The sequence below is a fragment of the Gasterosteus aculeatus genome, chromosome 11, assembly GCF_964276395.1.
Source record: "Gasterosteus aculeatus chromosome 11, fGasAcu3.hap1.1, whole genome shotgun sequence".
NCBI classification, from domain to species: Eukaryota; Metazoa; Chordata; class Actinopteri; order Perciformes; family Gasterosteidae; genus Gasterosteus; species Gasterosteus aculeatus.
The window spans coordinates 4,154,402-4,171,034 of record NC_135699.1 but is presented as its reverse complement, the minus strand read 5'-3'; the positions used below and the strand labels follow the sequence as shown (position 1 = coordinate 4,171,034).

General features: G+C 45.7%; 1 protein-coding gene and 1 long non-coding RNA gene across 5 annotated transcripts; one reads left to right on the top strand and one right to left on the bottom strand.

Annotated features, from left to right (window-relative positions):
* Positions 1 to 2,662: 2,662 nt before the first annotated feature.
* carhsp1 (calcium regulated heat stable protein 1) lies at positions 2,663 to 13,091 on the top strand. Of its 4 annotated transcripts, none has more exons than XM_040190348.2 (5): positions 2,663 to 2,872; positions 10,895 to 11,013; positions 11,601 to 11,709; positions 11,870 to 11,992; positions 12,567 to 13,091. In XM_040190348.2, the coding sequence occupies exons 2-5, from the start codon at positions 10,944 to 10,946 to the stop codon at positions 12,727 to 12,729; spliced, it is 465 nt and encodes a 154-aa protein (XP_040046282.2). In that variant the 5' UTR covers positions 2,663 to 2,872; positions 10,895 to 10,943; the 3' UTR covers positions 12,730 to 13,091. The 4 variants fall into 4 exon arrangements, with proteins under 4 accessions (XP_040046282.2, XP_077940618.1, XP_077940617.1 ...); XM_078084492.1 differs by having other exon boundaries at positions 2,715 to 2,894; XM_078084491.1 differs by having other exon boundaries at positions 2,760 to 3,116.
* LOC144384611 (uncharacterized) lies at positions 8,603 to 9,173 on the bottom strand. Its single transcript, XR_013451417.1, has 3 exons — positions 9,033 to 9,173; positions 8,864 to 8,914; positions 8,603 to 8,745 (listed from the first exon to the last, which is right to left on the bottom strand). It is a non-coding gene; the product is annotated as an uncharacterized LOC144384611 (long non-coding RNA).
* Positions 13,092 to 16,633: the final 3,542 nt, after the last annotated feature.

Sequence of the window (16,633 nt, the reverse complement as noted above, 5' to 3'; positions counted from 1 at the left end):
AGAATTGTATGTATTGTCTTTAAATACACAATTGATGGAGAAGACGTTGTCTTTCGGTCCACAACACACGCGACATTCATCTTCCCACCGGTTCATTCACAGCTCCTTTGAGGCGGCACAGGCACCAGCCAATCAGATCCATGTTGTGCTCACTTCTAAAGAGGGACGCTCAGAAATAAAAGACGGCGGACCAAACTCCGTAGAGTAGGGGGTCCCTGCTCCATCTCGCCATCGGGTTTGGGGGTCTTTGGCCTGAAAAACGCTGAAGACCCCTGATCCAAAGCTTTCCTAACTCTTTGCCCGCACACGTTTCTCTTCGCATTTGACTGGTATTCTGTACAAATATAAAACACACATTAGACTCGTGCGGGTACATTTCGTACGACCAGCCCGGTGTTGCAGAAACAGGACTAGACGGCATCAACATGTCGTCCTTCCTGTCCGTTCAAGTCCATTTGTGGTCCATTCGTTGTCCTGCTTCCTTCATTTGTGGGATGCCAGTGACCCCAGCGGTCTCCTTCCTGCAGTCACATCAGGCCGCCTCAGGAAAGGAATCAGGAATCAGGAAACAGCAGATAGTAGAGAGGCTTATGGTGGCCGTGAGGTGCGTCAACGTGGATGAATCATTTGCAGATGCAAATGCAGCACAGAGGGAGGGTGGAGGTGGAGGTGGATGTGGGGGGTGGGGGGTCTCTTCAGTCAACTGAACAACTTGTGACAGACTCAGACAGCACATTCAAAGGGGAGATGTGAGAAGAGTTAAATAGCAGTCCCAATATTCATGGGATGTCCGTTCAAGAAGAGCTTACAAAACAACAAGGGTTGAGCAAGAAATCATGCTTTTTGAGTGTGTTTCAATATATTATAGATGGCAAATGAAATGTACTCAAAGCACTTTAAGGCTACGTGTCATCTTTCACCCGTTCATACACAGTGACACCTGCCGTCAGTAACGGGAGCCACGTTGGGGTTAAGAGTCTTGCCCAAGATGCCAACATGCGGAAACCACGAATAAAAAGCCAGAGAATAGGACATAGAAATATGTAATGAGAATGTGAGAGGTGCGATAGTAACTGGCGCCGCCAATCGGACAAATGTGAGGAGGTCCGGTACAAAGAGGCGGGTGTTGGTTTCACGGGGTATTGATGAGTGCGGTGAGGAAATACAGAAAAGGGAATATGGCTTTTAAAAAACTAAAAACAATCTCAGAAAATGTTATAACGTACAGAACAATGCAAGTAGTAAAAAAAATCAAGTAAGTGGGAATAGATTTCGTTACTCTACCATGAATGCAAGTGAATGCAATATGAATAAAACGTCATGTAATTACTGTACACATTAACATCCTGTCACAATGTAATGTTAAAACCTGGAGACGGGAGCTAATCTCCGTCCTTTATGGAATCCTCCCAATTTTATCCCCAAAAAGTTTTTTTTTCTCCTGTCAGGTAGTAAATGAGCAAAGGATGTACGAAGCCCTGCAAGATAAACATTCTGATTTTGGACCATATAGAACTGAGTTAAACACAATGGGTAAAATGTGATGTTGTTCACATGAAGAAGCTTTTAGCCAAAGGTGTGATCATTGAATGTACTGTAGTATTAAGTGAACAGGGATTGATCAGGTCAGTGAGGGATCTCAGATTCGACCATGAGATGGAGCCAGGAGGGAGTCATGTGATGCCTTGGAGCAGAAAGGAATTCATGGGGGAGGAGCTGGGCTTGAATGTGGACTGGACCAGGGGACTTCTCTATTTTGAGAAATATTATTATACTACTCATACTTTATTTCACTTTGTAAAGTCGTTGACTTTTTACGACCTCTGTTACCGAGGGTAACAGTATAGTTCCTTGATCAGAAGTTCAGAACCCTACAAGATCCGGGGGCTTCCTCCAGGGAACATGTACACCAGCATCCGCTGTATGCATGTACACCCGAATGATGACACAAACTGTTAAAGCGCTTTGAGTGCTCGAAATGGACCACTTGTATAGCGCTAGAAAAGGGCTATACGTGTGGTCCATTTTACCATTTTCTTGGTGATGAACAATCTGTGTTAGCTTGTGAGATGATGCCCATAGTTATTACCTGCATATGGAGGGCATCAGGCCAGAGAAAGTAGACTAATATCATCATACTCATGTGCAATTTTATGAGTTTGAAATGTTGCATTCCAGAAGTAGACATGAGTCCCTGCTCATGATGAAGTCAATGGGGATTAGAAGGTGGAAAAAGAGGCAAAAAGTGTGTTGAAGAGTTGGAGTGATAATTTTTATGTAAATATAAGAAAGTCCAAAGATAAAATGGTCATTTGGGGAGAAGGGATATGGCAGAATTATTGTAAAGGCAGGAGAAAGATGTCTTCTTTTCTTTTTTAAAAGAAGGAATGGTCATACTGGGCCGGACACATAAGTCAGCAAGAGACCTTTTGAAAAATGGACAAACAGTGATAGAATATAGAAAATATAATTAATCTGCTAAAGAAAAGTTTCTTGTGACAAATGTTGGAAACCTCTTCTAGACTATATTTGTCATATAGACTTTTCATTCATTATTTTTGTCTCGTTAATTGTTATTATTCCCATTGTTTTGATTGTCCTACCAGAGAGGGTGTCCTCAGTCAACACTCCACATTAGCTGGTGGCGGTAATGCGCCTGAACGATGTTTGTCGACTGCCATTGAAAGTAACGAAGAAGAAGAGGAAGCCACGCCCACTGAAAGGCAGCCCGCTGCTTTGACTGCGGCACGCGGCACTTCACTCCGGACGAGTCTCAGCGCAACAAACCAGACGGCAAAAGCCAAAAGCCACACAAAGTTTTCTTTTTGTCTCGTCGGACGCGTTTCACCGGCGAGTTGTTGAAGGGAACCGGGTGAGTGAGGCACTTCGTCCCGGTAATAAATTACATCAGCAGTTATGTTGCGCGGTCATAAAGTGTTAATTCAAAAGCTAACGTTAAGTGAGCTGCTGGGCTTTAAGGATAACGTCTATTTCACTAAACAATTAACTTTACAGAATGTCAAACTTGGTGTTTGGTGACGAAAGTGGACATTTAGGGTTGCGGTCCAGGTTCTCACTTGCGTTCTCCTCCCAACTTCCTATTGGCGCTCAAGTCGGTGAGTTCCACGCGCCTCCTTTTCCATCACGGACAGCGCTGCTTCTCTGGTTTTGGGCGCTTTCCTTTGGAAGGGAGGGAAAGGGGGGTGGGAGGTAGGGGGAGGGGGCAACAGGCCCGAGCAACAACAGAAAGAGCGCAAGTGTGCGCGGCTCTTTCCTGCAAACATTTAACGAGGTGTTTTCTTCCATCTCAACCCTCCCTTCCACCCAATGAAGAGGCGCAGGATGCTGCGGCGTCTCGCGGCGGCTCATTGTACGTGGGAAAGGTTTGAGTGCGCGTGCGCGTTAACCAACCAGGGGCGCATAAGTGGAGCGAAAAAACCCTTGTTTTTGAGTCCTGGTACAGACCTGTTGTTGGTTGAAACAAAACAACAAACGCATCAGCCGATGTGGCGGTAAAGGGACTGTGTGTGTGTGTGTGTGTGTGTGTGTGTGTGTGTGTGTGTGTGTGTGTGTGTGTGTGTGTGTGTGTGTGTGTGTGTGTGGGTCCAGACCTCTCTGGAACAGAGGGGGATGGTCATGACACAGTTGCAGGCAGGATGTGGCTGTGAAAGTTGTAGGTGCCCCTGTGGCTCGTGTGATCTGCAGGGTGACTCGTTGCAAAAGAACAAGCTGAGATGGCATTTATTCATTATCTGTTCCCCCTCTTCACACAGAAAACTCGGTGCTTGGTGACGGAAAGGGTTTTGTTGACCATTTAAGTTATCATGCACAATCATTGTATTTGGTTGTTGCCCTTTTGACGTAATGAGTAAAAACTGTCCTTATTCTGCATATGCATGCTGGGTATAACGGGCATGATTGTGCTCCGATTCAGTGTGCATTGTGTATGCAATATACAAATCCGTCGAATACTTTGGTATTAGGTTGTAAACATAAAACTCAACATACTTAAATACTGGAGCGGTTTCAGAATCCATCCGCATTTAGTTCCATTCATTTCTTTTGACTTTTCGACTGTGAGCGGCTCCCACATTTCCTTTGGGCCCTGCGCTCATTGGGCCGCTCCAAAAACAAATCCAGTGATTTAGTCTACATTTTGAGTGTTCTTTGTGTCTGCACTTATCTCTGGAGCACACTACAAACTCCACTCTAACCCTCTTACGTTGACTCTGCGGTATCGATGTGGGACCAAGGTCCAACTTCACCAAACGAGGACAAACCGAGGATTCAGATAGTAAACTATTGAGCGTTTTTTTTTTTTTTTTCCATTTAACCCACTTGGCACTGAACAAAAACAAACATAAGATCTTCTGGCGTTGTCACAAGGCCAAAGGCACACAATCTGCCAATGCAACGTCCTAACGTATCATGTGTTTTATGGCCGTGGCTTTTTACAACCCGGGAAGGTGTGAAGGCCTTAAATGTGGTTGTGCAATAAGATCTGCTGCAATCATCAACCCCCCGCAGGGCAGCAAAGCCATGATAATGACAGAGAGAGCTACTGAATCGGAGATTCGCGGCCTTCTTCAAACCGCTCAAGGGCTCAAATATGTTTGTATGCTGTAATAAGATTTAAAGTAAACGATGAGAAATCACGTGTTTGATATTCCAGTGACCTTTGAAATTTGCTCCGACGTGTGTCAATATAACATTGCGTGACAATATATGGATATGGTGATTTGACACTGGATATCATCTTTGACTTGGCCTGTATTATTGTAATGTCTCAAGTGTTGTCTTTTCCTTGTGCTTGGGCTACATTACAGTAAATATTATTATTTTCTGAACCTTCTAGTCTGTTCCAGCTGCTCAAATACTTGCCTTTGCTCACTGTGTTCACTAGTAGACAACGAGTATTACAAATCTGACAATATTAATATCGAGGTTTTTGGTCAAAAACATGTAGTTCTATTGGATTGTCCATGAGAACGGGACTGCTTGTCAATGGCGCAGGAAGATAAAAGTGAGTGAGTCACGTTGTAGCGGCTCGTCTGCTTTGTCAAACCGTTGTTCATCGCCGCCGAACAAGGTCGTATTCCTCCTCTGCATGGAGAGGAATCGCCGCCATGGAAACGGGCGACAGCGACGGCGTTGAGCGCCATGGCTGACTTGACCCTGCCTGTTTTTAGTTTGCGTGCACACAAGAAACCAGCTAATATAAAACCCCAACAGGACTATTTGAGGCTGTGTGCAACTGGTTGGCTGGCTGATTATGCAGCGAGAGAACGTTCTCTGTGAGGAGAGCAAGCAGCTTTTCACTAAACAGAGACAACACGCTGGAATTTAAAGGCCCAGGGAGAAATAGTTTCCCCAGTTTTGATCCTAGGTTTATTATTTATCTTATTATATGCCAATGAATTAAAAAAATCGCATTGGATCAGATCCCTTTCTACTCGATCTTGTCAAATGTTTTATGCGCACTCAAAGTATCAGGTTAGATTTTGCGCACATTTGAACTTTTAGCTCGGTGGCGATCGCCGAAAAAAAACCCCGGAATTCTCACAAATGATCGTTTTCAGGCAGTGCGAGCTTTCACAACCGGACAATTAAGGTGGACGCCATGAGCGATGTGAATGAATGAGATGCTGCGGGACCGGACGCTGTTTACGTGCACGTACAGGGGCTGTTTTTTCTCTGGACCACTGAAATGAGATACACAACGTTTGGTGGCTCCAACTATTTTGGGCTGAAAGGCAGCTATTTACTTACTAATCATAATTTAGCTGGTAACTGTATTATAAAAGCAATAAGGTACTTGAGGCAGTGCTTTATCTTCAATAATGTAACAGTTACCTTACAACGCCCGACCTGTTACATTATTGGACGATAAACAGCCTCTCGTACCGTATTGTTTTATTAAAGACTGAATCCTGCAGCCCTCTGTTTGCAGGGAGCTGCGCATTGAAGGCTGCCGTCTGCGTCTTTACGCACCGTCGTGTCGACGCACTTGTTTCAATTCATGGTTCTAAAGCTCTTGCGTGTGTTGCAGAGCAATTCACCTCCAGAACAACAGGTGGAGTGACGTTTTTTGTCGAAGACGTGTGGAAGTCGTTGGTTTGTTTATTTACTCCGACGTTTGTGGAGATGTCCCTCCATGAATCGGAGGCCATCCGCGCGTCCTTGTAGTCCGCCAGTGACGGCTTGTATAAGCGCTCATATTTACGCATTTTTTCCGACAAAAGCTCTTGTCGAGCGCAACAAACACCACAGCCCACTTCAACGCTTTACGCACAGGCGCGCTGACAGAAAGGCTGCTCGCGCTACAGCAGCCCCAAAGTGCCAATGTCTGTGTGCCCTTTTTATAGTTTTAATTTAGCTCCTGCTAATTCTTTTTCTGATGCAGTGTGATTGTGTTGGCGGGCGTCGCTGGTACATTTTGGTTGATTTTGCTTAGGAGTAGCCTCTACTTTGGAGTAATATATATAGTTATATACTTTAATTCTTACAGTGAGACCATGTGCCATATCTTTCAAACGCGCACCAATGCGTCTTCAGGTTCTGCAGCTGCAGCTGTTGCTCATTCTAGCCGATGGCAGAGAGGAAAAAACGGTGGCGGATGTTGCTTGATACCATAGATTTCAGTTGGTGTCTTTATCATATAACTTCATCCCATAATTCCCACTCGTGCTCCCCACTGCCTCGGCCTCGAGCTCGTCCTCATCCAGGACTCGTCGTGAGCTCACACACTGTTCGCCGTGGGTCAGACAGCCGCTGCTCTCGTCTCGGTTCTTCACTGTGTGAGACGTCGCCCTGACTTGACACGAGTCCATGTAGAACAAAGGGCATCGCTTCCACAACTCCTCAGCAGCTGGGAGGGTTGTTTGGAGATGTTGAAATTTAGCGACGTCTATCAGCGACCGTTCAAATCCAACGGCTGAGCGGACGAGACGGAGCTCCGACTCTTTGATGTCCTCGGTGCTCCGTCTCGTCCGCTCAGCCGTTGTTCAGTAAGATCATTAGTGTCTCGTCTCATTCTGGGCCGACACGACGCAGAGGAGAAGAGAGCCGCCTGTAACAGGCCCACTGAGTCACAGATGATGGGCCCACGTCTCCCCCCCTCACGCCCCTTCTCTCTCCGTCCTGTTCCTTTCCTTTGGTGATCACATTCACTTATCTCAGCGTGGCCACTTTGACCAGGAAATCGCTTTTCTCCGCCCCAGTTTCGCCATCCAATCTGTCCAATGGTCGAGGGACACGACAAACACAACACCCCTCCATCAAGTAGATTTACAACCAGTACACATACGACTTGGCCAGAATGGCAGCAACAGGAGGAAATGTACATATATAATATACATAGAAAACGGTACAGGAGCGAAAAGAAGCTCAGCAACTGAATCATTTCCCCTCTGGGGATTGGACAGGATGAGGCGGCGGCCTTTTTCCTGCCGTGATCAGGAAGTGGTGACGGTCAGGCCGGGTCACGACGCCCGAGGAGAGGATTGGAATGAGGAACAGGAGAGTCCACCTGCAGCAGAGCGCCGTGCCCGCTGGTCCTTGAGCTGGTGTAAAAAAACAGAACGATCGCAGGTCGTAATATGCAGCGCCATGAAAGCACGGCGGATGAAAGGAGGACCTGCTACTTAGCGGCTATTCTGATCTTCAGCTGGTTTGGAGGCCAAAGAGCTTTCCTCCCTTTTGGCTTTTGTCTCAAGTCGTCTCGATGGCGTCGAAGGTTATTGACTAGGGAAGAAACTATGATAGAAATGTGGGCTTTTAACTCCACACCTACTCTTCACTCAGGGCCTGTATGAATGCATCTACCGCCTCGCTGGTTCTAATGTGACGATTAGAGAAGCTCCTTTCACCGTGAACACAGATGATGATGTGTGTCCGTCACAAGCGCGAGCCGGGTAGAACTATGGGACGGATTCTGCACTGACGCACTTCGGACGGTGAGTCATCAAATTTTAGGATGAGGATGTCTCGGTCTCACGTGTATTTATCACATTTATCACACACAGGCGGTGTTTAATGGGCAGTTAGCGCCTCAGGTTAACGCGTATAATGCGTTTAAAGCAGATCCTCTCGTTCCTTGTGCACATGCGCCGCCTGCAGCTGTTGACAAACCACCGTCAGCGGCTGCTTAACAAAAGGCCACAACGACTCACAGCCCGTCTTTTCATTATATCTACTTTAATGTGTCACAGCGACTCAAGTTGGTCATCTATTTGTAAATCGCAAAAATCCAAGTATTTATTTGGTATCACGGCTAAATAGTCTGACGGTAGTTAAGCCAAGTTAACCAGTTAAAATAATGTAGTGTGAGTTTATAGACCTCCTGTTACCCGGAGGAGGTGGTAACATAAACGCATCATTGCAGGAGCCTCAGTGCTTGTTGAGCTCTGGTCATCTCGACCTGGACGACCTTTCCTCTGCGCTGTGCACTCCGGAGGCCAGAGGGAGCCGAGTGAACGTGGGAGCGAGACAGCGGGGGAGAGAGACTCTAAAAGGCTGGATGGGGGGAGCGGTGATGGACACGCCATGCTATTGGTCTCCGCTCAGCTTAGCACAGAAGCTGTTTAACACGGATATTCAGTTGCAAGTATAAAGTTCTGAATCAAAGAAATGACCAGAACAGAAGCATATGAGAAGCACAAGATGCTTAGTTTTTTGATATCAAAGCATCTTAGGCCTCTGGAACCGAAGCTGCTTCATTCATGGTGCTTTGCTTTGGTTCTCTCTCTGGAAACAATCAGGAAGAGAGAATCTCAGTCACAGGGCTGTAGATCATGCAAATGTCTGATTTATTCATTTTCCCATATCTTTATATCAACATTAACAAACATAATGAGTTTCCTACCATCCTCTCCTCTCCGCTGTGCTCACTTTCCATCAGGACTTCCTGCTTGAGCTGTGAAAGATGAATTAAATGTTTTTCACAGGATCTGGTTTCACACAAACGGTTCATATGGGTCGAGATCTTGAATGACTCATTTAGAGCGTTTGTAACACGCGATGCGTTTGCTTACTGTTGGTAAGATGGACGTCTTTGGCCGCTGCTTGATTTGGGGTTCATGCATTTTTAGTACATCTTCCGTTGAAGATCAGAGAGATGCTGTCACAATGCAGACGTATCTGTGCACACACTCAGTGATCTGGAAACATGGAGGACGGCCCTTTACAAAGCCGAGCGCCGCTCCCACATGAATGGATCCGAACTGAAACTAAACCTGCCTGCAAAGGCCTCGCTGGTCACACAACAATGGCATCACAATGTGTGTTTGCCTGAGAGCTCATGTGTCTGTCTGTGGGTTTGGACCCATTGGTGTGTGTCTGCGTGTGCGAAGTCTGTGTGTACACATTTAGGAGATCAATAACAGGCAAGTGTTTACAGATGATCACAACTCCTCCTCGTCACAGTTTGTTGTTGACACCACTACAGTCGATGGGTGCGCTTGTTTCGGTTTCTCTACAGTTTGTGTGTAAGCCCTGTGGGAGAACGTTTAAACGTGTCTGTTCCTGCAAAGTTGGAATAAAGAACAAAGAATTGCCTGTTCCACTTAACTGTGGAATTCAAAGGATTCACATTTCCTGCTCTTTGGAAAGCTCCGTCCTGACCTTCCTGTTTAAAGAGCCCTGTGGGCATTGAACGCCAAAACATAGCAGGCCGTCCCTGTGGCCCCTTTTTTCAAAAAACCGTTAAGACTCGACTAAGTCTGTCCTGTGCTGGTCTCGTTTTTCGTGCCTCCCTCCGTCTCATTCCGTCCCCCGTCTCTGAAGACCAGCTGTTTGCTCTCTGCATCCTTGATGATGATGATTTGTACTTCCAGGCTCGTTCAGATCCCCTCAGTGGTTTTAAACAAATACTGTGAGTCTGAGTAGATGCATGATGGATGGTGGGGATTCACATCCCCAAAGTGTGTGTGTGTGTGTGTGTGTGTGTGTGTGTGTGTGTGTGTGTGTGTGAGTGTGAGTGATCCCTGCTGCTCTCCCCCAGTCAAGAAGCATCCCGTCCAGCGAGGCGGTGACGTCGTCGTCCCTCTGGTGTATCAGGTTGAGATCAGACGCGCAGCAGACTGCAGCTCTGTGAAGCTTCCTTTAACTCCAATCTCAAGTCTGGTAAACACGTTTGTGTCGTTCATCATCAGCCAGCTAACAAATCTCAGAGCTTGATGATCCAGCAGAGTTTAATGTGTCAGCTGCGGGAAGTGAAGGAAGTTCACCTTAAAAAGATCGATCCTTGTGAAACAGCTTTCCTTCAATTTCATTGTTTCAATTTCATTGTGTGCAAGTTAACGTTCAAGCCAAATCCCTCCTTGCTAAGTCCCGCCAGCTGAAACGCTGCGTGTCGTAGCGTAGCGCATTGTAGCGTAGCGTAGCGCATTGTAGCGTAGCGTGGGTCGGCTTTACTGGGGTTAAACAGCAATCCGGCTTAATTTGAACTGAATGAAGAATAAAAATAGTTTGAATCCTGTTTTTAGAACTACAACATGTAAAGTACTGACGTCCCGGAGCGGACTAACCTGTTCCTGCTGCCATTGTCTCCTTTCATCAGATTTGCCTAACACCACCCCCCTCAATCCCCACACCGCGTGTTTTTTTTTCTCACCCTCTTTGAACAAAGAAAGCTGTGACCGAAACGTCCATCAATGGACGTTGTTCCTCTCCTGCCTTCCCCTAATTGGTCGGCATAGTTTGTTGTCATGACGGGTGACGTAAGCCCCACTCCGAGTTGAAAGAGGGGACTGTTCCCCCCCCCGGGGCAGCGCCAGGCCGCTCTAATTAGTGTTGCCACAGTAACCAGGGTTCTGAGAACGGCTCCAGTGGGTCACCGTGTGTGTGTGTTGCAATAATGTTGGTGAATAACATCTGCTCGTCCTCCTCTCCCCAGGTGCTTAACGTCTTCTTCAGTGACCGACGCCCCTTTTGACTCCATCGCCATGTCATCTCAGGCCACACCCATCCAGGGGTCACGCCCCATGACCCCACCGCTGATCTCAGTGTCGCCAGGTGAAGACACATTCTTCTATGGACTGTTGACTAGATGCACTGAACCACAACTTAAAGGGGCAGTGCGCTGATTTTGAAGACACCGTGAGATCCGTTTCCCACTGAGCCTGTGACGATGTAATATTCTCTGGACAAACCAGTCTGAGCTGGAGTTTCATTCTAGTAGAAAGCCTACGTTCCAAACAGGAGTGTGGTTTTTGTATCTAATGTAATCAAACCGTTTGGTGTTATCAACTTGCATTATGGGACAGAATCCAGCTCTTTAGTGTTTTTATTAAGTCTGATAGTTTCTGACAACTTCCTTCATCTCCCCGACTTTGTATAAGAAGTGAAACCGAAACCACACTATTTGTGTGCAAACCGATGCATCACAGGGACGAAACAAGCACGTGTACTTTTATACTTTGAGTCCATTTAGTAGCCATCTAATACTTCTGCCCCTTTGCAGGATTTCTGGATTATTTTTCTGTATTACTTTATTTTACTAATATACTGTAAGTTCTTCCCCCATTGATGGTCAATCACTCTACGGGGGACTTGACGTGCCGTGTGTCCTTTGTCACCATGTAACGCTCTGTCCCCGTCAGAGTCCCTGCACCCTCCGGCCAGCAGACACAGAGACCGCTCGCCGTCCCCCATGAGAGGCTACCTCGTCCCCAGCCCGCTGCCCACGCGCAGGAACAGGACCTACTCGGCGTGAGTGCACACGCACACACAACGTATGCCATCCGAACGTCTGCTTCTCTGTTTTTTTGCCTCGGGGATCTCTGTTGATGGAACGCTCACTTTGTGTCCTCTCTCACCTTCACCCGTCTCCCTCCTCCCTCCCCCTCTCTCCCCCCGCCCCCCCCCGCAGATCGACTCGTGCGGCAGAAGGTCCGGCGTTTACCGGCGTGTGTAAATGCTTCTCCCGCTCCAAGGGCCACGGCTTCATCACGCCATCCGACGGGGGCGCCGACATCTTCGTCCACATCTCTGAGTAAGTGTCGGTGTGCAGCGACAACAGAACTCACCAGGAAACGTCCTAAATGTGGAGCTGAAGAGGTTTTTATTGTCGTTCTAGTGGTTACCAACTGCATCCAACAAGAACAAATAAGACGCATAGAGGGAATAAAAACGTTACTAAAGTAAAACAATTTGTACAGTTCACTAACCTCAATAAATGTCAGGGTCCGAGTGGGAGTAGAGGGACACACACACACGCACACACAGTAGCTGCAGGAGTGTGTAGGAGGACGGCAGAATATCTGATGACCTTCACTCCGGCGCTTTACAGGCTTAAAACCCCATAGACAGCAGTGTGCGCACACTTACACACACACTTTGACCACGGCAATAAACAAGCTCAGCTCATATCTACTTTCAATAAGTAGAATGTGACATAACGTAAGCCTGATCTCTGTGCCGCCCTCTAGTGGGACCCTCCGGTAATACCAGATCATCTCTGCTTAACTGGCAAAAAGACCACTTGCCGTACCCGTACAAGCACACAATGAAACGTTTGTGCTTCATAACCTGTAACCTTTAACCCCCCCCCCCCCCCTCCTTCCCAGCATCGAGGGAGAGTACGTGCCGTTGGAGGGCGACGAGGTGAGCTACAAGATCTGCTCCATCCCTCCCAAGCAGCAGAAGGTCCAGGCGGTGGAGGTGACCATCACCCACCTCAAGCCGGGGAGCAAGCACGAGACCTGGGCGGGACGCGTCGTCAGCGACTGAGCGCTGTCCCTCATCGGGGGCGTTTGGGGGGAGGGGTGATGATGAGTAGTTGGGTGGTCGGCTCTCCTGGGGGGTGAGTGAGTGACTGAAGGAATAGATGTTTAGCTCACACTATACTACTTCTACTACTTCTACTGCTACTTTGGGATTCATATGGGAGAGTTCAAGCCACAGTGAGGGTTATCGTGGCGACGGCAGAGAGCTGTGGGTTTTGTTGGGGGGGTGTTCCGGTTTTACTGCGCGTCACTGCTTCTACCGAGAGGACCCGCTGCTCTGTTTGTGTCTGCTTTTACCGGCCTCCCGTCTGTATTTCACCCTGTGGGGGGGGCTGTATGAGTGAATTAAAGCTTATTCAACCAGGACATCTTGGTGGATTCCACATTTGTTTATCTTTTATCTTATCTGACACTGATTGGACAAAAGAAAAGTCAGCGAAGTGACTGTTTAAAACCAGAGACATTTTTTAGCTGTTGTCATTTTAGCATTTTGTTAATGTAATGCATATATTTCAGCAGAGATGTGAGTGTAATCTTTTTAATTTGGAGGACCAGGAGAGAATCCACAGAGACGTGAGAACATGCAGACTGCACACAGAAAGGCCGCTGGGTGCTTATGAAGCAGCACCAACATGCCGCCCACACACGAGCCTTATTATGAGCACGGAAAGACTGGAAAATCAGTCCCGCCTAGTGTTTATTAAACATGATGTAATAAAAATGTAAGGGATATAAATATATAAAGACCTTTTGGTATTTGAGATCAGGGCCTTGTTCCTCGTACGTGGTTCAACTAAACCATTAGCCAGATCAAATTGAGACAGCGTGAGTGTGAGACAGTGGATGCTCGGCTGCAACATGTGGTGTTCATCACGTTTCGACTCGAGAAGATCTTCAATACTCAAGGTTGGGGGCTCTTTAAATAGGAAGGTTAGGAGGGACCTTTCCAAAGAGCAGAAAATATGAATTTGTGGTCTTCAGGAACGATGGCGCTCGTACAGGACGTCCTCGTGATGTCATAACGGATCTCAGAAGTCTCTCTTTAAAACGTTAATCTAACTGATTTGGCTTGTTTGTCAATGAGGAGGTGAGCTGCCCTTTATTCCGGGGGAGTGATGAACTAATCCAGCTGGTTCAAATGAATCTGTGCCGGAGCAGGTTCAAGTTTTTGGATGTGTTGCTATGGTGATTCAGACAAACCTGCTTCAGGGAACCGAAAAGCCTGATCTACATCATCTCATCCTGAATATTATCCGGCTAACTCAGTTAGCCACGTACGAGGAACAGGGCCCACGACTGATGGGTTAAAACGTATAAACATTTAATTTATTCTTCTGACACAGTTTTCTCTTTTGCGTAACGAAGCTTGAAGCTTATTTAGTGGGATTCTCCTGTTTTACAATGAGCACTGCAATCATGTCTAACCGTCCAGAAATGAGCCAACAGCTGACCTCCAGGAGTGACATGTCATGTCCCCCATCACACATCGCCGCTATGCAACATAGCAGGAGGTTGTTTTTCTCCCCACAAAAAGATGTACTTTTTGCCCTTCTTTAGTCAAAATATCAAATTAGCAATATTAACTATTTGAAGTGACCCTCATGTAGATGTGTAGAATCTTTGTGTTTTGTGTAAAGCGTTTTTTTTTCTTCAAAACACAGGATTGACTCAAAAACGGAAAATTTTGAATCATCTGCACAACATTTTTATCTTCAGCTTTTTACTTTTAATACATGGACAGGTTATGAAAACACATGATCAGCTTCTCTTATTTTATTTACTAGCTTTATTTTTGACATAACACAAAACCGTATAAATAATATATAATATAAATGCATTGTATAATAGTATTGTTATCGTAGTAAGATGTGATCTTTATCTGCATTTAAGAGCAATCAGCATGCTGATCTTGTTAACAAATTGTAGTTACTTTACTTTGAAATGACACCGGAAATAGATTAGTTTTCGTGTTCGACTCTCGTTGAAAGACGTCATTAAACGGCTTTGCGGCTGAGACCGTCTCTGCAGCGCGTTACACGTCACGCCGTGTTCGGTAGTAGTCACGTGACTGTCCATATGTGCATCAGTTACTTTGATGAATCTCTAATTGTTACATTATCAATAAACTCACCGTGTATTGGCATGAATTTAAACCAGTGTTGCAGTTCCACGAAGCAACCGCGGGAGGGCAGCAAAGTCTAATCATCGTCAGGACACAAACACACGATACCAGCGTTTCCGATGAAAGCAGGTTTCAAATTAAAACGAAGACTTGTCCTTATTGTTTAAAAATGTACGTTTCTGCAGCAAATCATGTGATCAGGCCAAAAAATACTTTTTATTGATGCTTTTAGAGTCTTAACTCGAGCTCGCAAGACGGTGCAAGTTATGACTCGTAATGTTCCCACCTGTCATGCAGTGTTGAGGAATTGTATTTACAAATGAAGTGATTCACAAAATGTAGTCGTAAAGGCCTTAACTCATCCAACAGAGTGATAATCAATGTTCTTGTTTTTGGAAACATTGGAAACAAATGTCTGTATGTCTTTTCTAGTATTTAGTTCTGTTGTATTTGTCTTTGCTGCTTTTTATATGGTGTCTGGAAATAAAGTTGAATATAGTCATGTTAGCTTCATTTCATACACGTTAAAATCATATAAATATGTAATTTGAAGGAGGAAGGTACATGAGTACATTTACTCACTTTATACAACTTTACACAGCAACTTTACTACTTCACTACATTTTAGAGAGATAGTACAGCATTCGATGCTCACTAGCCCATTGGAATTACCCACAAGTCATTGCAATGTGACGTTAAAAACGGGATAATCAGTAAAAGAATTTAAAAATGTCAATATGTATTTTAAACTTAAGGAATTAAAGAGGGAAAACGTGTCTATATTTACCAATGTATTTATCATATATTTAATTTACATTCACAACACTAGCTGTACTCATACTACTATACTACTTTGTATGCCAGAAAAGGATTTAGTATGTACCAGTACACAACATGTCAAATGCAGTGTGCCAAAAAATACCAGGACTTACAGTATTCAAATCAGCATGCTTTTCTGGCCATTCTGGCCATTCTGACCCACAATCCTTTGCAGGGCTGCTATACGAGTACAAGGTGCCCTGTTATGAGGAAGTAGCAAGTTCCAATACATACACATGGCGGGTTAAAGGGCAGATGCAGTGTGTATTAAAAGTACAAAGAGGAGGTGTGCGATTAGGAACAATTCATGTAATTATATTTTTATTATCCTCATCCATGGGCCTCCTGGAGGCCTGTACGTACCACTGGACTAAACTACACAACCGCACACAACGTAGTGACAACTGTACAGCAACAGTGAGCTGTTGTCTGCACATTAGTGCGTCGGAAACAACTATTCAATAAAGCCACATTTGATATAATACAGGATGTCGTTCACAGGGAACAATGTTTTGCTTACTTATTACATTTAATACTAACTAAAAGTATTTATTGTATATATTGTCGCACCTTTTACTTGAAAATGCGTTGTATTGTGACGAAGTACTCTCAACCCTCTAGCACATTATTTTACTTCTCCCTCCACAGCAGCACCAGTCAACCAGAGTAACACCTGCAGTACCAGCAGTACTCTGATGGGCTCTAGTGGTACCTGAGCTGGCCGATAGGGGGCGCCGAGTCGCCACGTTGTGACTGAAATGCTGCGTTCACAGTCCAAGTTCTGCAGAAGGGTTTTTATAAAAGAAGTCTGCCAGCTACACGCAAACACACACACACACACACACACACACACACAAAAGAGACTACCCCACACAGCTGAAAGCGCGAGGAAGTGGAAAAGGTGTTACATAAGGAGAGTAAAAAACAAGATGTTGATCTTCATCTATTGAGGGGGAGACTACTTATG